The 18,294-nt window shown below is 59.4% G+C and overlaps 10 protein-coding genes across 10 annotated transcripts in view; 5 read left to right on the top strand and 5 right to left on the bottom strand.

Moving 5' to 3' along the window:
• Positions 1 to 51: 51 nt before the first annotated feature.
• SPRG_20001 (hypothetical protein) lies at positions 52 to 444 on the top strand (the record flags this gene model as incomplete). The annotated part of the gene is made up of 1 exon (XM_012345141.1): positions 52 to 444. One exon carries the CDS (start codon positions 52 to 54, stop codon positions 442 to 444), a length of 393 nt encoding a protein of 130 aa, XP_012200531.1.
• Positions 445 to 2,672: 2,228 nt separating this feature from the next.
• Positions 2,673 to 3,773, top strand: SPRG_20000 (hypothetical protein; the record flags this gene model as incomplete). The annotated part of the gene is made up of 4 exons (XM_012345140.1): positions 2,673 to 2,927; positions 2,974 to 3,120; positions 3,167 to 3,431; positions 3,478 to 3,773. The coding sequence occupies 4 exons, from the start codon at positions 2,673 to 2,675 to the stop codon at positions 3,771 to 3,773; spliced, it is 963 nt and encodes a 320-aa protein (XP_012200530.1).
• Positions 3,774 to 3,816: 43 nt separating this feature from the next.
• Positions 3,817 to 4,547, bottom strand: SPRG_05709 (hypothetical protein; the record flags this gene model as incomplete). Its single annotated transcript, XM_012344995.1, has 3 exons — positions 3,817 to 4,406; positions 4,459 to 4,502; positions 4,543 to 4,547. The coding sequence occupies 3 exons, from the start codon at positions 4,545 to 4,547 to the stop codon at positions 3,919 to 3,921; spliced, it is 537 nt and encodes a 178-aa protein (XP_012200385.1). The 3' UTR covers positions 3,817 to 3,918.
• Positions 4,548 to 5,119: 572 nt separating this feature from the next.
• SPRG_19999 (hypothetical protein) lies at positions 5,120 to 6,576 on the bottom strand (the record flags this gene model as incomplete). Its single annotated transcript, XM_012345139.1, has 9 exons — positions 5,120 to 5,242; positions 5,290 to 5,361; positions 5,413 to 5,521; positions 5,567 to 5,632; positions 5,682 to 5,798; positions 5,843 to 5,890; positions 5,939 to 5,989; positions 6,037 to 6,144; positions 6,197 to 6,576. The coding sequence occupies 9 exons, from the start codon at positions 6,574 to 6,576 to the stop codon at positions 5,120 to 5,122; spliced, it is 1,074 nt and encodes a 357-aa protein (XP_012200529.1).
• Positions 6,577 to 9,154: 2,578 nt separating this feature from the next.
• On the bottom strand, positions 9,155 to 12,007 carry SPRG_19998 (hypothetical protein; the record flags this gene model as incomplete). Its single annotated transcript, XM_012345138.1, has 5 exons — positions 9,155 to 9,694; positions 9,744 to 9,881; positions 9,931 to 11,471; positions 11,534 to 11,945; positions 11,990 to 12,007. The coding sequence occupies 5 exons, from the start codon at positions 12,005 to 12,007 to the stop codon at positions 9,155 to 9,157; spliced, it is 2,649 nt and encodes an 882-aa protein (XP_012200528.1).
• A 394-nt stretch (positions 12,008 to 12,401) lies between these two features.
• Positions 12,402 to 12,930, top strand: SPRG_19997 (hypothetical protein; the record flags this gene model as incomplete). Its single annotated transcript, XM_012345137.1, has 5 exons — positions 12,402 to 12,420; positions 12,487 to 12,555; positions 12,603 to 12,687; positions 12,732 to 12,762; positions 12,802 to 12,930. The coding sequence occupies 5 exons, from the start codon at positions 12,402 to 12,404 to the stop codon at positions 12,928 to 12,930; spliced, it is 333 nt and encodes a 110-aa protein (XP_012200527.1).
• A 91-nt stretch (positions 12,931 to 13,021) lies between these two features.
• SPRG_19996 (hypothetical protein) lies at positions 13,022 to 14,213 on the bottom strand (the record flags this gene model as incomplete). Its single annotated transcript, XM_012345136.1, has 2 exons — positions 13,022 to 13,731; positions 13,781 to 14,213. 2 exons carry the CDS (start codon positions 14,211 to 14,213, stop codon positions 13,022 to 13,024), a joined length of 1,143 nt encoding a protein of 380 aa, XP_012200526.1.
• Positions 14,214 to 15,735: 1,522 nt separating this feature from the next.
• SPRG_22172 (hypothetical protein) lies at positions 15,736 to 16,689 on the top strand (the record flags this gene model as incomplete). The annotated part of the gene is made up of 1 exon (XM_012345185.1): positions 15,736 to 16,689. The coding sequence occupies one exon, from the start codon at positions 15,736 to 15,738 to the stop codon at positions 16,687 to 16,689; it is 954 nt and encodes a 317-aa protein (XP_012200575.1).
• A 75-nt stretch (positions 16,690 to 16,764) lies between these two features.
• Positions 16,765 to 17,175, bottom strand: SPRG_05708 (hypothetical protein). The gene is made up of 2 exons (XM_012344994.1): positions 17,097 to 17,175; positions 16,765 to 17,041 (listed from the first exon to the last, which is right to left on the bottom strand). The coding sequence occupies exons 1-2, from the start codon at positions 17,162 to 17,164 to the stop codon at positions 16,792 to 16,794; spliced, it is 318 nt and encodes a 105-aa protein (XP_012200384.1). The 5' UTR covers positions 17,165 to 17,175; the 3' UTR covers positions 16,765 to 16,791.
• Positions 17,176 to 18,170: 995 nt separating this feature from the next.
• The window catches only part of SPRG_19995 (asparaginyl-tRNA synthetase), a gene marked incomplete at both ends in the record, with an annotated part of 1,694 nt that continues 1,570 nt past the window's right edge, over positions 18,171 to 18,294 (top strand). The window contains one exon of the mRNA XM_012345135.1: positions 18,171 to 18,287. Coding sequence (XP_012200525.1) covers positions 18,171 to 18,287 — 117 coding nt within the window. The remainder of the gene's footprint in view (positions 18,288 to 18,294) is intronic.

The following is an 18,294-nucleotide window of genomic DNA, read 5'->3' as shown; positions in this document are numbered from 1 at the left end:
AACAAGCTCCACGAACTCAACCCGGGGCTGAGCAACCGCACGAAGCACACGATGAAGCCGCCGCAGCTCATGCGCGTGGGCACGAAGAAGACGCTGTGGGTCAACTTTCAGGAGATTTGCAAGATGATGCACCGCAACCCGGAGCACGTGCTTCAGTTTACGCTCTCGGAGCTCGGCACGGAAGGCTCGATCGATGGCTCGCAGCGCCTCGTCATCCGCGGTCGGTATGTGCCCAAGTACATTGAGTCGCTCCTCCGCAAGTACATCACCGAGTACGTCACGTGCCAAATGTGCCGCAGCCCCAACACGACCTTGACGCGCGACAACGTCTCGCGCCTCCACTTTGTCCACTGCCAAGAGTGCGGTTCGAGCCGCTCCGTCGCCGCCATCCGCTCGGGTTTCCATGCTGCGACCCGCGCCGACCGTCGTGCGGCCCGAAAGTAAGCCCCACCCATAGACTTGACACAGACGAAATACCCGAGGTGGACGGACCCGTGTCGTTTAATATAGCCGCTGTAAACACGATGTCTGAACACTTGATGGAATCTCGCACCGCACCGTACGACCATGGGCTCCTGGCAACATCAACGGTACAAGTTTTTGTCTAGCAGCCATCGCAGACCCCGTGGCTTTCCGTTCTCGTTGGGCTGGAGTGCATCATGTCGAGAGCCGAGATCGCATCGGCTCGCCATCGACTTGGTTTCTGTCCCTGCCACTTTTTTCCTTGGTTCCAACCGCAAGGGCAGACGATGCGTTGTACGACGTGGGGCTCATCAGCAGAGACCGGCGTCTCTGCAATGCGCTCGACTGGCGAATGAGCTGCACCACTGCATGCCGACAGGCTCCTGTACAAGGAACGAGGTGGCGACCCGAAGCGCGTGTAGAAGCACTGTAGCTGCTCCTGCTAAAGCGACGACCCGATACCACCGCTCTTCGAAGACAATCGAATGTCGTGACGGCAGCTATTGCAGCCGTCGCCGTGGCCAGCATCGAAAGCCAAGAACACGGGCGCCATCCGACAACATGTCTCCTGCAGAGCCTCCATGATTGAGCTTTTCTTGCACCATCAAAGGCTGATGACACGTTAGAAAGCAAGTCTTTATCGGTGGTAAAAGTCGCGGGGTGAGAGGAGCGGCCTCGGTGCAACGATTGCCGTTTGCGGTCGGCGCTGGCTCTCGACTTTGGAGCACGACATGGCCACCGAAGGTAGTGCGTGGAGCCCGAGCGCGTGCGGAAACAACTCGGCGCCGCTCGTGGACGGCCGACCTTTTCGAGTCGTCGCTTGCTTGGGTCGGTACCCTGACATGGGCGCCACAAGCCCAAGGCCCACCGCCTTGTTCAACGAAAGCTCCCAGCGCGATACCTTGAAGCGCGCCCAGAGCCGCGGAGCGTCGGCCGCCCGCTGCCAGCGATAGCACACCTGCAACGCTCGGCTGAGGTCCCTAGACTCCAAAGCAGCAGTTAGCACTCTGTTTCAAACACTGTAAAAAGGCGTACGGGAGTGAAAGGTAGGAAAAAATATGCTCGCGGTGCTTGGTTTGGAGCGTGCTCTCGGGACCTACGCGCGTCTATTCTGTGGCCACAACCATGCGCTGTACTCGCTGGTCGATGTGTCGGCTCTCGAACGAGCCGGTCAGCATCCTCCTTGCCTGTACCGAGCTCATGAGTCATGCACATATGGAAGTGATGGGGTGCGCACTGGAAGCAAACTCGTGCCGGGTTCGGTCGTCGGTCGCTTCGTCCTCGGCGCAGTCGTCGAAGCGATTCCGGATGCGCCAGTCGACGTCTCGCCGCAGCAGCAAGCGCACGATGCGAAAGTGGCCTTTCCGCGCTGCGTAAAAGAGTGCTGTCTCGTGGTCCTATGTGCTGGAGGTGTAGAGACCGTCTCAATGTGGTCGACGAAAGTCGTCTCGTACGCTGGTGACGGCGTTGACATTGGCGCCTTTGTCGAGGAGAAATTCTGCGATATGGAAATGGCCTCCATGGCACGCCAAGTGCAGCGCGGCTTCGCCAAACTACATGATGTTTCGAGGGATGACTGCGTTGTCGCCATGGACTACCTTGTTGGTTTGATTGAGTGACCAGCCGAATTGGACCAAGAGCTCGGCGATCGCCAAGTGCCCGCGCGTCGCAGCGTGATGCAGCGGCGTGTAGCCTTGCTACGCAGAGGTATAGATGAGGCTGCAGCGACGCCGAGATGAAGGCGGCACCATGCCGAGGCAGTGTTGTGGCGACACGCCTTGGTGCAAGAGCAAGTACATGGCCTTCTTGTTGCCCTTCTCGGCGGCGATAAGCGCCTGCTGGGCTAACTGGTCGCGCTCGGTCGACATGAGCCCATTGAGCTTGTCTGCATACTGCGTCGTCGAGCGCTACATGACGCCGTGAGCATGGCTGGCGCGAGCGGTCGCGGTCACCTCGGGCGCCAGAGGCTGCTTCTTGGGCGTCTTGGGCTTCTGCCGGTGCTTGCGTCCCGACGACGTCGACGGGCGCTGCCAAGACTCGTCCTGGTTCTCGGTCCCGCGCAGCATCGAGCGAACTGCTAAAATTAGATTGCGACACAGTGAAATACTGTACATCACAGAAATGGTGTGACATGCGCGTTATAAAGACTACGACGCCCTTGTTAGTAGAACGTGGATACGACCGTGGTCGCCAATACAATTTGGACAAGGATGGAACCTGAGGTCGAGTTCACGGCGCAGGAAGCAGCTGTCTATGACCGGCAGATGCGCCTCTGGGGCGTCGAGGCCCAGCGCCGGCTGCAGAACTCGCATGTGCTCATCAGCGGCCTCACGCAGCTCGGTGCGGAGCTCGCCAAGAACCTCGTGCTCTCGGGCATGAACGTCACGCTCCATGACACCAACGTCGTGACCCAAGACCACGTCGAGTCGCAGTTTCTGCTTCGCGCCGAGCATGTGGGCCAGAACGTACGATTCGGATGCATAGACGTAGTTGCTCATGGTATGACCGTAGCTCGCCGACGCCTGCCTCGCTAGCGTGCGCGACTTGAACCCGCTCGTCAAGGTCGAAGCGCTCACAAAGCCGTTGGCCGAGTATCCGTCCGACTTCTTCAGCACGTTTAGTGTCGTCTGCGTCATGTCGGCTCCGCGCAAGCTCCAGGTCGCACTCCCATCATCGTCTGTCACACGGCTCATGCACTTCGTAGGTGCACTTGGACGCGATCTGCCGCGAAAAGAACATTGCGTTCTACGCGGGGCATGCGTTTGGGCTCTCGGGCATCTTCTTCGCAGACCTCAACACGCACACGTATCGGCGCAACGTGCCTGCAGGCGTCGAGAACGCCGAGGCGCCGCCGGCAATCACACTTGAGTTTCCGTCGCTCGCGACCTCGATCGGTGTGCGATGGGCCGACTTGAAGCCGACGCGGAAGCGAGGCCCGGGCATTCCCGAGCCGTACGTCGCCTACCAACGTACGTACAATCCCTTCTCGTGGCCTCGATCTCACATACCATGCAGTGCTCCTCGACTACTGCGACGCCCACGGTGCATTCCCGTCCCCGGCCGTCGCCGCCGCGTTCACTGCCTTCGCCCACGACCAGCTCGTCCAGCAAGGCCTTGCGCGCGACTTCTTCTCGTCCGAGGTGCTCGCGACGCTGGCCAAGGTGGCCCACGCCGACGTTGTGCCCGTGTGTGCTATCACGGCTGGCATCCTCGGCCAAGAGATCATCAAAGCCATTTCGCTCAAGGACGAGCCGCTCTGCAACTACTTTTACTTTGACGGGTCTGCCGGCACGGTGCGCCGCATTGGGTAAAGCAAATAGAGCATGACACGGCGAAACAAGCAAGACGAAGAAGAAAAAGTGTTGTCGTAAGCCTGGCGCACGCTCGGCGTGTGTACTAGAGACGGGAAGAAGGTAGACTACTACATGCGCGAGTCTACTTTAACGGTTGGCTTGTTTAATCCTGCTCGCTGACGTCCTCGAAGTTCTCGACGAGGTCCGGGACATCGTCATCGTCTTCGTCGTCGAGGGCCGAGTGGCCCTGGGCGTTGCGCTGCATGGCCGTGTACGTCTCGGCGATCTGCTTCAAGTTGGCAAGGTTGTCCGGGCCCAACTGGTTGATGATGCCGGGGAGCAACTCCTGGAGCGACTTGGTCGAGGCAGGGCCCGAGACAGCGAACGTGTTGGAGGCGATCGAGGCCTGGACCTTGGGCTGGACAAAGTGGATGACCTGGCCGTCGGCCTTGAAGAGGTTGACTTCGTTCACGTCCGGCATGGGCGTCACGCCGAGCTTCTTGAGGGCGGCGTTGAGCTTCTTGTCATCACCCGGGGCGGGCTTGTGCGCCGCCTTGTGCTTTCGGCGCACCGAGCCCTTGCCGCCGGTGCGGACGTCGCCGAACTTGGCGGCGAGGCGTTCACGCGCGAGAGCAATTTCGTCAGCCATGTCTACAGCAGGAAGGACGCATGAGCCGGAGGAGGAGACGAGGCTGCATCGCACCTAGTAAGAGGATTGAGCAAGTAAACCAGGCTTTAGCGCTCACGCTCCAGCGCTCGCTCAACCCGGGCCCTAGCGTCCACCAACCACATCGCTCGGACCAATTAAATGGCCGGCGGCTGGCGATCGGGGTTTTGACGTTTTTAATATTCTCGATGTATGGCGATTCGCGTCAAAGGCTCGATTGCAATGGACATACAAATGGCAAGGTATTTGCGGTGCGCGCGCTATTTTATACAGGGCATCCAGGGCCAATCGTAATCGTCATGTTTTCTACCAATCACAATCAAGATACCGACCGCCTTTTTATTATTTCGACGCCGGCAGTATACAAAACGCATATTAAGATGCGCTTCCGCCATTGAATTGCGCGCCATGAATTTCAAGCTTTTTCGCCAATCAAATTCCGGTGCTGTACCGAGGCAACGTGGCCGCGGCGGCGGCCAGGACGTTGACGGCGCCATGAGGTTGTCGGCTCCACGCTGCTTCGCACGGCAAATGCATGTATTGCATCGATCCTATTATAATGGCGTGCGCAGGAGGAGCGTCCGTTGTGGCAACGAAAATGACGTGGCGGACGCGTTACGTGCAGCGGCAGCTGGCTCACGATCGACGAGTGCAACGCTTGATTGATTGATTGAATACTGCCATGACAACGACACTATTACACTTTGGTCGGCTCGAGCTTTGTGACTTCGGGCTCGATCTCGTCGTCGAGGAGGCTCTTGATGGGGCAGATTTGGATGTTCATTTCGGCCGAGACGGTCACAATGGCATTCTTGGGCACCTGAGGAGTCCAATTCGAGTACACAAACCAAGATCCAAGAATCGCACCTCGAGCCAGTCGCCAGGTTCGTTGGACAAGCGCTCGGACGCCATGACAAACACCTTCTCTTCCTTGTTGTGCTACATCCCACCATCGGCGTGAGAGGACCTCTTAGATCGCATCGGGCGTACACGCTGCATGATGTATTCCTTCGGACGCTCCACCGACCGGATCCAGCGCGACCCGGACGAAAAGTAGAGTGACGCGGCCCCCGACGACGCGACGTTGACGTAGCGCGTCCTAATAGGATGCGTGAGCCGTCATGACATCACAGCGTCATCGTACGCAATGAGCGTGTCACCGTCCGTGACGGCAAAGTTGAGCAACGACGGCTCCGTGATCTCGGCTTCCCTACACTCGAACGATGTGGACGATCGTTACAGCGCTGCAGCGGTAGTACCGGGAGAGGGCGTTGAGGATTTTGATCGTGTTGAACATGGCGTGGCGCATCTCCTTGCCCGTGAAGACGCCTTCGAGCGGCCCGAGCTTCTCGAGCTCCGTGAGGTACAGCGCAAAGCTAGCCCAACGTTAGGACTCGCAGGTAATAGTGAGACGTATTACCAGTGCTCCGAGTCGGTGCTGCCGCGGATCATGTCGTACGCCACGTCGCTACGCACGTTCTTGACCGATCGCCGGGTATTAGTAGAGTGGTGGCACCTTAGTCGGTCGACAAGCTTGCGCTTGATCTTGTTGAAGTCGGCGACGCCGCTGCGCATGGCAATGAGCCTGCGTGGCCATGGGCAGTGTCTTCGTACCCGTTGTGCATGAAGAGGTACTTGTCGAACGTGAACGGGTGGCAGTTGGTTTCGGACGTGAGCGACCCGATCGAGGCGGCGCGCACGTGGGCGAAGAAGAGCGGCGAGCTACAGACGACGACCATGCGAACGAGGTCGACTACGAAGAACGTTCGTCTACCTGACTTTGTCGGCGAGCTGCACCAAGTTGCGGTTGTTCCACGCCGGCGAGATGCTCGTAAAGACGCACGGTGTCTCGTACTCGCGGTCGCGCGGCACGACGACGCCGTCGACCGAGTCCGAGTGGCGGCGCTGCTTCTTGGGCGACCGCATCTCGTCGTCGTTCTCGTTGCGCCGCGTCTTGCTGCTGTAGAGCTTCTCGGCGTACCAGCCAATGCCAAAGCCATCGGCGTTGAGCGTCGGCGGCAGGCCCGTGTTGTGGAAGCGCTCGGTGCAGCTGTAGCTCTGGTGGATGATGCTGTGCTTGGGCTTCACGATGAGGTCGGCGAGCAGGATCGACTGGTCGAGGCCCAGGCCCTTGTAGATCGTCATGCGGCACATGGCGTTAGTCTTGCCAATGCGAAAATACCAGATAACGGCCCCAAGTGCAATTTTGACTGGCTCTTTGTATGCCGAAATGGGCTTTTTGGCAGCCCTTGGAAGCAGCCGCCCGATGCCCAGCAGCGCAGCAGGATGACGCCAGAGGATGCAGCTTGGACGACAGCAACAGCGGCAAGGCCACCGCGGTACGGCTGGCCGCCAAGGACGAGCGGACGAAGCCTGCTATTGTACGGCACCGAACCGATTGGGGAGCGGTACGACCCATGTGCAAGTCACTCGCACATGGGCAAAGAGGGAAGTTCCCTCGGCCATCCTTCCCGCCATCTCCGTTTCCGCCACCACACGGAATGTAGAAGATCGCTTCGCTGCGATTGGCGCAGTGGTCGATGACGGGCGCGTCGTCACATTGCCACTTTGCATTGCAACCGACGTGGCAGGAGCGTGCGCAAGCCGACACCATGGAGTGTCAAGAGGATGTAATTATTGGTGGACACGACGTACGAGGGTAGACGTATAGGAGGAGGCGCAACAAAGGATGTGGCTAATTGCAGTCGCAACGACCGCTGCTGAACGGCGGTGGAGCACCCGTCGATGCGGCATCGAGGCGGATGATGTCACTACTGCTCACGGCGGCGAGCTTGTCTTCAATCGCAGCTTCGTGCTCCTCTTCGCTGGCTTGCTTGGCGCGATGGCGCTCCACCATGCGCTTGACGAGAAGGTCCATTGCCTCGTCGACCTTCTCGCCGCTCTTGGCGGAGACGCGGAACCAGTCTTCAATGCCGGTGGTCGTGACCATCTTTTGAATGGCAACGCCCGACTCGAGCGCTTGGGGCACGTCGAGAAGCAGATCGCACTTGTTGGCGACGAGCAAGACGGGAAAGGGCGTCGATGCTCCTTGCGCCCCGCAGCACGTGTCGAGCTCGCGCTTCCAGTCGACGACCGCGGCGATCGTCGGCTCGCTCGTGATGTCGCACACAATGACCGCGGCGTCGGCTGCGGCAAAGTACCGCCGCGTGAGGTGCGCGAACCGGTCTTGGCCGGCAATGTCCCAGATCTGGAGGCACACGTCCAAGGTGTCGTCGATGGCGATCGTCTTGTCGCTGTAGTCGGCGCCGACCGTCGTCTTGTAAATGTCGGCAAACGTGCCATGCACGAAGCGGCGAATGAGGCTCGTCTTCCCGCTCTTCGCCATGCCCACGACCAGCACCTTGAACATGGCAAAGTCCTTGCCTTCAAGGCCATCATCAGCATCGTCGTCGTCGCCATCTTGTACTCCTCGTCGTCATCGTACTCGACATGCGTCGCCTCGACGTCGTCGTCGTCTTGGTTGGCGTCATCTGCTTCGGGCGAGGCTGCCATGGAGTGGCCCTTCTTATCGGCAACGAGCGAGCTCGATCGCGTGTCGGCGGCGAGGCCGTCGCACTGGTTGTCAAAGCGCATGGCCATCGTGGCAGAGACGTTCGAGCGGCGTATCGATCTTTGAAGTGGCCGTTGTGTCACATGGACAGTACATTATCCGGAATGCTTGCATCGTATCCGGAAAACGTACCTGCGGACGAGATCTTGAACCGTCGCCGGCAACCAAAAGCAACACGACCACTTTGCCTTGCCGGATCAGCTTGCTACGGACTCGGCACCAAGGGAATAAACGCCATTCGCCTTTCTATGCTACAACGCACTGGTCGGAGAGAGTCATGGGCGCAGGTCTGGCCGCAGGCGTCTCCCTCCGATTCGCTCGTTTAAACAATGCAATCAAGGACACGCAGGAGATTGCGTTCCATTCTCAGCACGAGACGTCGTCCGTACCAAGTACACCGTCGAGCAAAGAATCAAAGAGCCAGCATACATTTCCAAATTCAGCAATCCAACGTTTGAATTCCTACTTGGTTCATTTTGAGTTTTACACGTCGAGCGGACAAGCAAATTCAGCTCGGCTCGGCTGGAGAGGAATCCATTCTTCTCCAGCAGCGCCTTGCAGCACTGTGTAACCATCACCGTTGCATCGCAGAGGACCTCGACAGAGTACCTCCCTTCCAAGCCTTGGTCAAGGTCTGCAAATATACGTTATGAGGGGTAGTATAGATACGAAACAAGAGGCTATTACATACGACGGGTATGTGAAAAGATGCATTGTGGCAGGGGATTGGCTGGTCGGATTTCACCCAGAGACCTATTTTTTGTGGTGGCGACCGAATGAGCTCGAACGCCCCGTCGACCGACTCGACCGCCTTGACGTGCGCGGCGCCGATCTTCGGGAAGGAGTGCGCGGGCGTGAACAAGGCCTTCCTTGTCTGCAAGAGCAAGGACGAGAACCCCCGCGCGTGCTTGATCCCGGGCGAAGCCGTCACCACGTGCGTGCTCAAGACGCTCCGCACGCTTGAGACCCACTGCGGGCCGTCGTACACGGCGTACAAGAACGCCATGGACAAGAACTGGCACGAGCTCAAGCTCTGCCGTAAGGAGCAGGCGGCCATGGAGGCGTGCTACAGAGACTGGAAGGCCAAGCAGCAGCAGTAGAGTCGTTGTGTGAGTCCTTTAACCGCGGCCAAATATGCTAGTTCGCACTCTGTCTCTGCGCCTACAACGACCGCAGGAACGCGACGCGGTCCGCAATCGTCTTGGAGAGGCGCTCCAGCGTCGCCTTTTGCGCCGACTCGACCTTGTCCTTGACCGCCGCGTCGCCATCCACACGGACGTGCACTTGGCGCAGCGCCTTGTCGCCTGCGGTCAGCAGCGTCGTCATCTTGAGCACGAGCTGACGCAGTAGCTCCGAGACGTCCTTCTGGACCGGATCCTTGGTCTTCTTCTTGGGCTTCAAGAGCTTCATGGCCACCGAGAGCAGCATCGAGCTGTACGGAACCACGTCACGCAGGAAGATCGATGCCTTCGAGAGTGCATGGGCTGCGACCACACCGTCGACCGCTTGCAGTTGCAGCGTCGTCACTGTCGGGATCACCAACGCGAGACGGTCCAGCGCGGCCTTGGCGCGCGGGAGGTCGCTCGCGACCACAGCCTCCAGCGCATGCGACGCCTCGGCGACGAGTTGCCACTCGGCCGTCATGGACGGATCCGAGAGCACACTGAGAAGGCGCTGCAATGTTGCGATATACGTGGCCGTCTACCATCGTCATCGTTCATAGAGCACTGGAATATATGGAGGTGTCTACCTCGGGCGAGGCGTCGAGCGCAGCCGCCAAAAGCTTGGGCACGACCGCGCGCAGCTCGAGCCACGCACGGAGGCTCGTGCTGTCGCGGGTCCGGTCGCAGCTCGAGACGCCAGCAGCGGCAAAGAGGTACGCGCCGTCCTACAAGGTCCGCACTGCGTCCAGGGTGTCGAGCCTCTTTTTAGCGTACCGTCTTAATCGGTGCTGTCCACGTGACTTCAACTTCGCGGTGGTGGTTGGCCGAGAGCGTCTTCTCCGGAGACAGCAGCTCGTCGAGCTCGGTCTGCAGCGACGGGTCGCCGAGGTGGCCGTGGAGATAGGTCGCCGACGAGCACGCCGTGAGGAGCTGCGCGTGCGCGAGCTCGGCCGTCGCGAGCGCTAGCATCTCGGACACGCGCATCTTGCTGAGCAAGAAGGACGTCATGTCTTGGGCCTTGGAGTAGACGCCGAGACGGTACGCGCGGCCAATAAACTCGGGCGTGTCGCGCGCCGTGGTCTTGTGCAGGTTGCGGATCGCTTCGCAGAGGCGAAGACCGTCCTTGTCCATGTGCAAACCAAAGAGGCCGTCGAGCACAAGGTGCGAGAGCGAGTCGAGCTGGATCTGCTTGACGTCGAGCTCTTTGTAGCGATGTAGGACGGCGTCGCCCGCGCCAAGCAGCGCATACACGCGGCAGAGCAGCATCTTCATCTGGAAATTGTACGCACTGCGGCGCAAGCCGAGCTCGAGCGCCGCTGCCGCCTGCACCAAAAGGTCGATTGAGGACTGGACGTGGTACGCGTCCAAGAGCAAGTGCACGGCGAGCAAGAGCAGATCGTCCGTGACCTGCACCTCGCGCTGCCCGCCGACCTTGGCTTCGTTGAGCCACTGGGCGGCCTCGTACTCGGCGAGGTATGCGTTCGCTTTCGCGATCAGGTCGCTTGGAGGGAGGCGCGCGTCCTCGCCAAGGAACCGGAGCGTCTTGCGCGAGAGCAGGCTCTTGCGAAACTCGAGCGTTGCGCCAGGAATGTCGGTGGCCGTCAGTGTCGTCGAGAGCGCGGTCGAGATCGATGCCACCAACGCCGTGCGCGCGCCGGATGGAAGCGTACTGAAGTAGCGCTGCAGATCGGTAAAGCAGCAACTCTTGCTCGCGAAGCGCTCCATGTACCCAAGGAGAAGCGGCAGCAGCGTGTCCGCAGGCGCGGCTTGCTGAAAGTGCAGCTCGATTTCGGCCAAGTGCGGGCCACGGAGCCGGCTGCCATGCTCCTTCTGGAGCGACGTGATCACGGGCAGCACGATTTCTGGCGACTTGGCCGATTCGATATAGCCGAGCCAGAACGCCCAGTCGTCGGCGTTGTACTTTGTCAGCAGCGTCTTGTAGACAGCCGCGCACCGTTCGAGGTCACCGACGTCCTTGGCCAGGCCAGCTTCGAGCACGAGGCGGTCGATGGCTTGCATGGGGCCGAGCTCGATCTCGTCCTCCGGGACGCCGTCGCCTTCGAGGGCGCGGGGCTTGGTCGTCACCGCGTCGTCCGTGTCCAGGACGTGGATGAACTCGGTAAATGCGTCCATGGCTTCATTCGCCTTGCCTTGGGCTTGCAGCAAGAGCACCAGCAGCGACACGGCCTCGCCGTTGGCTTCGGACGGATGGTCGCGGAGGGCTTTCGCCAGCATCTTGTCGGCGAGCGGCAGCATCTTCATCGGCAACGACTTTTCGATGGTCACTTGCAGCAGCATGCTCAAGCACGCCCAGCCTAGACAAGACGATGATCATGAGGAGGAGGAGGAGGAGGACAGAGGATGTAGTAGACCCTACCGACGTATTGGAGCTTGTTGAACGCCTTGTACATCTTGAAGCCGAGTTGCTGCTGCTTGGGAAGCAAGAGCGACCGCGCGTACGTCTGGAAGAGCTGCGCTTGGACCTCTTCGTTCAACGGCTGGACCGCGGCCGCGTTCTCGTAGACGGGCAGCATCTCGTTGGCAGCGCCGCAGAGCTTGAAGACGAGCTGCATCGTGCTCAGAATCGTCTCTTCGGTCGGCTTCTTGAGCGCGATACGGCGAACGATGCGGAGCGCGTCGTCGACCTTGCCAATGCGCTCGAGGCAGTGCGCCTGGAGCACCTGGACGAGGTCGATGTCGCACACCTTCTTCTGGTTGCAGAGCTTGATGGCGTTCTTGTACTGGCGGTTGTCGATGGCGTCGTAAATGGGGCGGATGAACCGCATGATCTACTCGAGCATGAAGCATTGAGCCGCGTCGCGGTAGGACGTACCATCATCTCGTCGGCCATGATGGCTGGTCGGTCGATGCTTGCAAAATCCACTGCTCGCTTTCCTGTGGCTCGCGTGAAATAGTGTGAATTGACAGATGACAAACAGGATAGCACGCATGCGAGGAAGGCTGGCATCTCCATCGCAATGCATACGCGCAAGTGAGCTTTCATAGAGCCAAGACGTCCTGGTGCATGTGCGAGCCCAAGGTCCTTTGCCTCGACGGCCGTGCCATCCTCGCCAAACGACACTATTTTAGGGTTGAGTTGCATGGACTCCACACGATTTCATGCTACATGGGTAAAATAGTGTACAATGCGAACTTTACGGAGCGCGTGGCGTTTTCGAGGTGGGCAGCAGATTTTCAACGACGCAGGCAGCAGCAGCATGAACCAGTTCCCCGGCGTCACGAGCATGACCGAGCTCCTCGACAGTACGATGCGACGTGCCTATGCGCCCATGGAAGGAGGCTACTGACCATGGCGCATGCGCTACGTAGAGCAGATGCTCGTCGTCCTGCGCGACGGCCGCCACCTCGTCGGCGTCTTCCGCAGCTTTGACCAATATTGTGCGCAACCGCTTCCGCCACCTCGTGGCCTCACGATGCGTATGTAGCCAACATTGTTCTGCAAGACACATGCGAGCGCCACGTCGTCGGCAACACGTACTGCGATATCCCGTTGGGGCTCTACATCATTCGGTAGCACGCTCTTCCGCGTCGTGGACCTCATGCAAATGATGTAGCGGCGAAAACATTGTCATCATGGGCGAATTGGTAGCGATAGCTCGCACGTTCGTGCTCACGCTGTCGTAGGACCAGGAGAAGGAGGCGAGCCAGGTCAACTTGATCAAGAAGACGCCGGAAGAAGTCCTCGCGGCCGAGGCCGACCTCCACGACACGGGCGCGGTCACGGTCCGTGGCACGTGGAACTTTGACGACTAAGAACGCGATGGGCACCGATGTAAACACACAATAGTAATACATAACTATAGATACGCCTTGCTGCTGTCTCCTACCAAAACGGGCCGTCGACCTAAATGACTGTCTCGTGCCGGGGGTCCATGTCGCCGGACGGGTCCATCGTCAAGCTCGCGTTGACGTCGTGCACCATGTGCGCATGCAAATGGTGCGACTGCATCTCCATCATCTGCATGTTGATCAGATGCTGCTGCGCTTGGACGGCGGCTTGGACCGCGTCTTCGCCCGCGACCTCGTCCACGAGCGCCTGCAGCTGCAGCGCAGTCGTGTTGCCCGGGTTGAGGTGGTACCGGGAGCAAAACCGACGGTACCAACCGGCGCTGGCCTTGAACGCGACCATGTTGTACTTGGGCGCGATCTCGAGCGCCTTCTTGCGCACAAAGGTGGAGCTCATGCGCGACTCGTGCGACTGCAAGTCAAAGATGACGCGGTACAGCTCGTCCTCAAAGGCTGCGTTCCCGAGCTTCGAGCCGCGCTGGCGTAAGTCCCGCACGTGCTTGTTCCCGAGCATGTAGCGCTTCTGGACCTCGCTCTTATTCTTGCGCAGCTTGCGGATCGCCGACTCGGAGATGCCATACCGGAGCGCGAGCTCGACGTGGGTGACTTTGGTGCCGGTTTCGATGACTTGGAGGATCTCCATGCGCTCCTTGTCCGTGAGCCGCTTGCCCGCGCCACGCTTCTTGGGCTCTTGCATGGCCATGGACGCTGACGGTGACGGCGCGACCATGCGGGCCATCGCTCGCTCTTCGTCCGTGTCGACACCAGCTACATACATGCCTGTGAGACGCTTGTGGCAGAGTCACTCGTGTTGTACCGATGATCTTTTTGTCGATGCTGATGCTGGTCATGCGTGTCGTGCGGGCGGCGGCGACCTTGGACACGGCGGCCATCGGCAGCTTGACGAGGATGTGAATCCGCTCGTCTTCCGGACGCACTTCAAAGTACTTGCGCAGCTTGGAGAAGACCGTCATCTCCTCGACGAGGCCGCCCACTTGCATCTGCAGCACGATCTGCGCGGCAGGCTTTTCCAGCTTTTGCAAAATGTTGGCGTCGAGCGGCTGGACGTTGCGGCAGCGGTAGAGCACGAGCTCGTCGGCCTCAAGGTCGCCAAAGGTCCGCGGCTTCTCGCGCAGGATGGCCTGCTTCAGCTCGCCGACGAGGTCCGACGTCGACGTCACGACGACGAACGGGCCCTCCTTCTTGCCCGTGCCCACGAGGAGGCAGACGACGACCAGCTTCTCTTCCATACTTCTGACTTCTTCTCTTTCACAGACCTGTGAGCCAGTGACTTTTTTTACTCTGCGCCTCTCTATACCATACAATTGACTATACTATTTGGCCCATCCTCGGCCGCGCCGGCGCCGCGCCGCCACGCGCAGCGCCGTCGGTCGCCCAAGGCGCGCGCGATGCTGCGTTAAGTGCCCCCGTCGGCGCGGCCGCCAGCGCATACAGAAACGAAGAGTTGCGCAAATTCCGCGTACTTAAGTACGTCGCCGCCGGTTTTACGCGGGCGCCACAAGGGGTAGGGCTCGACTCGATACGTTGATATCTCAAAGCGTACGGGACTGCTAGGAAAGGGGACCGAGTGGGGACGAGGGAGAAATGGGCCAAGCTATGGGTGGAGCCGAAGAGGAAGGGGCTGCCTGCTGAGACCCAGCGATCGATGCACGAGGCGATTGCACGACTGTCGTTCTACGTGTACCGGTAGTTAGAGCACTGCCGAGCCTCCTTCAAGTTTTACTACCAGTAGCTCCGTTGAAGTGAGTCTCTCTCTATCAATAGATTAATCAAGTTGTGGTGCCAATTGGATCACGTCGAATGAAACTGGCCACTTGCGGCTATGACGCACTGGTTGCTCGTCGCTCGGGCACCAGCGAGTGTTGGATTCGCAGCTTGGTCAAGAACGCGGCGCGAAGGGCGGCAACCTTGGTTGTGACGACTCGTCCCCAACGACTTGGTCGCTAGCTTACTGGTGGAAGAATGCTTTCCCACCATGTCGTTGCTGCTGCGGCTTATGCACGGCATATATCATCGGCCGCCCATACAACGACCGTTGATATCATTTGCACGTTCTGTTGGTCTTGCTGATTGATGACACGGCGAGTGGTGACTGGTGACGTCAAAGCCAATAGAACGGGTGGCGGGTGGAGGCATGCGTCTGCACATGAATCCAACGACTTGACTGGAATCTCGGGCGCAGAAAACAACGTAGGAAAGGTACGACGGTATTGCACGGAGGCTCGTCGTTGAGGCAGTAGAGGTGCCGCATTAGCGTCGCCCCATCCACTTGTGGTTCAACAAGCCCATCCAAACCAACGTACTGAAAACCGTAGTGTGCCCTACTAGCAGCAACTTTCATGCACGTCCTTGCATTGATCGTCCGTCCTCGTCCAAGCAAAGATGCTTCAAGCCCACCATCTTCTTGGGGTGGAATTGAGAATTCCTCGCGGGTGGTACCTACGGTAGCATACACACAGCTATCAGCGCGTGCTATCAGCAAATCGGAAATTAACAGGCGACGCGCTATCAGCATCACCGTCGGGGCGGTCGGCTAGCCACGGCGTGTCTTGCATGACCAAGGCCGAGGGCGAGGGCGAGGCGAGCTCCCCGAACGTGCAGCCTTATTCGAGCGTCGAAGCCGTGACATAGAATGCGCCTCGAAGGCCCAACGGCAACTTCGCGTGCCACGCCTGTGTGCAGGCGAGAAATCGAAGTTCGAACTTGACGGCGACCAGGTCCCGCAGGTGGTGGCATTTCTGCACAAGCACGATGGCAGGCAGCAGCGACGTGCTTCTGAGCCGCGAGCTCCTCTCGACCATCGCATCCTTCCAGGGCGGCTTGTACCGCGAGGTCCGCCCGATCCTCCGCGACTGGCGCGCCAAGCGCATCCACGCCCGCACGAGCTTCCTCGTCGCCGCGCTCGAGCTCGCGAAAGGTCTCCGCCTCCTCCAGCGACTTGTCTTGTGCCATCCCGAGATCTTGACGCCGGACGTGCTCGACCACATTGTGCACCTCGGCCACTTGGACGCGGTCAAGTACCTCACGCTGCACCTCCCGAACCTGCGCTGCTCGCCGAATGCGCTCAACATGGCGGTGAGCAGCGGCCACCTCGACCTTGTCACGTATCTCTACGCCCAAGGCACCAAGAGCTGGACCGAGCACACGCTGGATCTCGCGGCAGAAAGCGGGCACCTCCCGATGGTCCGCTACCTCCACGACCATGGCCTCAGCGCGTCGACGTATGCGATGGACTGCGCTGCCGGGCGTGGCTACCTTGACATTGTTCAGTTCTTGCATGCCCATCGAAGCGAAGGGTGCACGACATCGGCCATGGACCGCGCGTGCGCGAACGGGCACATGGACATCGTTCGCTTCCTGCACACGAACCGGACCGAAGGCTGCACGCGTGACGCGATGGACAGCGCCGCCGGCAGCGGCCACCTCGACATGGTGACCTTTCTGCACACTCACCGGTCGGAAGGATGTACGTCGCGGGCGATGGACCAAGCGGCTGGGAACGGGCATTTGCACGTTGTTGCGTATCTCCATGCAAACCGCCACGAAGGGGCGACGACGCTGGCGATCGATATGGCGGCCGCGCACGGCCACTTGCATGTCGTCGCGTTTCTCGTGCAGCACCGGCGCGAGGGCTGGCGAGACGCTATCTCGTGGGCAGCAAGCAACGGCCACGATCCCATTGTCGCGTACCTTGCATCGATCTAATCTTATTAACACACACATTGTACAGTACGACCGCTTGTCCATGCACGCGATCGCGATGGGACGCTGACGCGAGGATGGACGGTATAAATCATGTTGGCTATCTTACTGACGTCCTTGCCCAATGTCTTGAGCGTACTTTTCCTTGGCTTCGCGCTCCAAGATCGAGTTGACGCGGCCGGTCGTCGGGTCCGTGCCCAGCGGGCGGCGGAAGAGGAGGATGTGCGGCTCCGGCTTATGGATCGCGTAGTGCACCCAGCCACGGCTCTGCTGCACGCCGAGCTGGCGCCATTCGCTCTCGGTGAGGAGGCGATCGGGCAGGTTGCGGGCCATCTCTTTGGGCAGGATCACATGTCTAGCAGCAGGAGGACGATGAGGCCATATTGGGCGCATGGAGCATCGGCGTCTACCTGTACTCATGCGTGTCGTCGACGTACTTCTCCGAGTACTCGATGCGGGACGACATGTCCTGCGTCATCGGCGGCCGGCGAATCGAAAACTGCGGTCTCTGCGCGAGATGCCAAAAACCTCTCAAATCGAATACTTCAACCGGACACCGCAAATGCCTGGGAGAGACGTATTTTGAAAAATAGCTGGACAAATGTATGTCATTTATTATTAATACACCGAGGACGCGGCCGCGATTGCGCGCCAAAAGCCGACCTCTATGATATGATACTATCGCGGGGCGTGGGATCCTCGACAAGCCGACAATTCTGTGCACATTCCTTGACCAAAGGAGTCGTCCATGGAGAGGGCGCGAGGCCAGCGTGACCGAGTCGTGGTTATGGCGAAGCAGGCAAAGGGAGATATATCGATACAACGCCAAACGACTCGTCTCTGTTTCAATCCCGACAACGATCGCGATACGGTAACTCTGAAACTGCGCGAACGTGGCTTTCCCTTGCTATGCTAGCAGCGTCTTCACCACGAGACTGGCAATCGGCAATGCAACGACGATTGACCATCCATCGCCGCAGTCCTCGCGCGGTTTCACGTAGCCAGGATGACTAGCAGTGCAGTGTACTACTCCGTTCCCACTTCAGACCCATGTAAGTAGCACTCGAGCACACCACGACGTGGACGTGCTACAGCGTCTTGAAGGTTGTCCAGGTGCTTTCTGTCGTGTTGACGGCTCTCGTCGCGTTCGCTTGCAGTGAGCCTAAGATCTTGGCGATGTCTTGTATATGTAGGCGTTCGGGTAGCGAGCTGCTCTGTCTTTGCCACCAACGACGACTTGGTCTTCGTTCGGACCAAGAGGAAAATTCTAGTGTGACCATCGCGATCTTCGCGCTGCTATATCGCACCTCATTGGCCAAAATGCAGCTGCATTGATTGTGTGGCATGCGATCTCATTGGCCAAAAAGGGCTCGACACTGCGGGCCACAAGTGATTTCCGGCCCCAATTTTGTGATTGGTCAAAATGGCAAGCAACTTCAAACGTCATTGCTTGCCTTCCATTTCCGCATTCGCCCACGACGACCATGGAAGCGCTCTCCATCAACGACGTCACGCCGGTCGCGATCGACGACGCGACGGCCCCGGGCCTCGCCCAGCACAAGACCGCCATCCAGGGCCTCTTCAAGCGCCGCCGCGTCCGCGTGAAGG

Source organism: Saprolegnia parasitica (genome assembly GCF_000151545.1).
Source record: "Saprolegnia parasitica CBS 223.65 unplaced genomic scaffold supercont2.21, whole genome shotgun sequence".
In the NCBI taxonomy this organism is placed as follows: Eukaryota; Oomycota; class Saprolegniomycetes; order Saprolegniales; family Saprolegniaceae; genus Saprolegnia; species Saprolegnia parasitica.
This window is presented reverse-complemented; position numbering and strand designations above follow the sequence as displayed.

Excerpts from the sequence above, each read along its gene's own strand:
- SPRG_05708 (XM_012344994.1), bottom strand. The coding sequence starts at position 17,164 with ATGACGCAGGACATGTCGTCCCGCATCGAGTACTCGGAGAAGTACGTC. Across the intron at positions 17,042-17,096 it reads GACGACACGCATGAGTACAG|ACATGTGATCCTGCCCAAAG; the intron begins GTAGACGCCGAT and ends TCCTGCTGCTAG.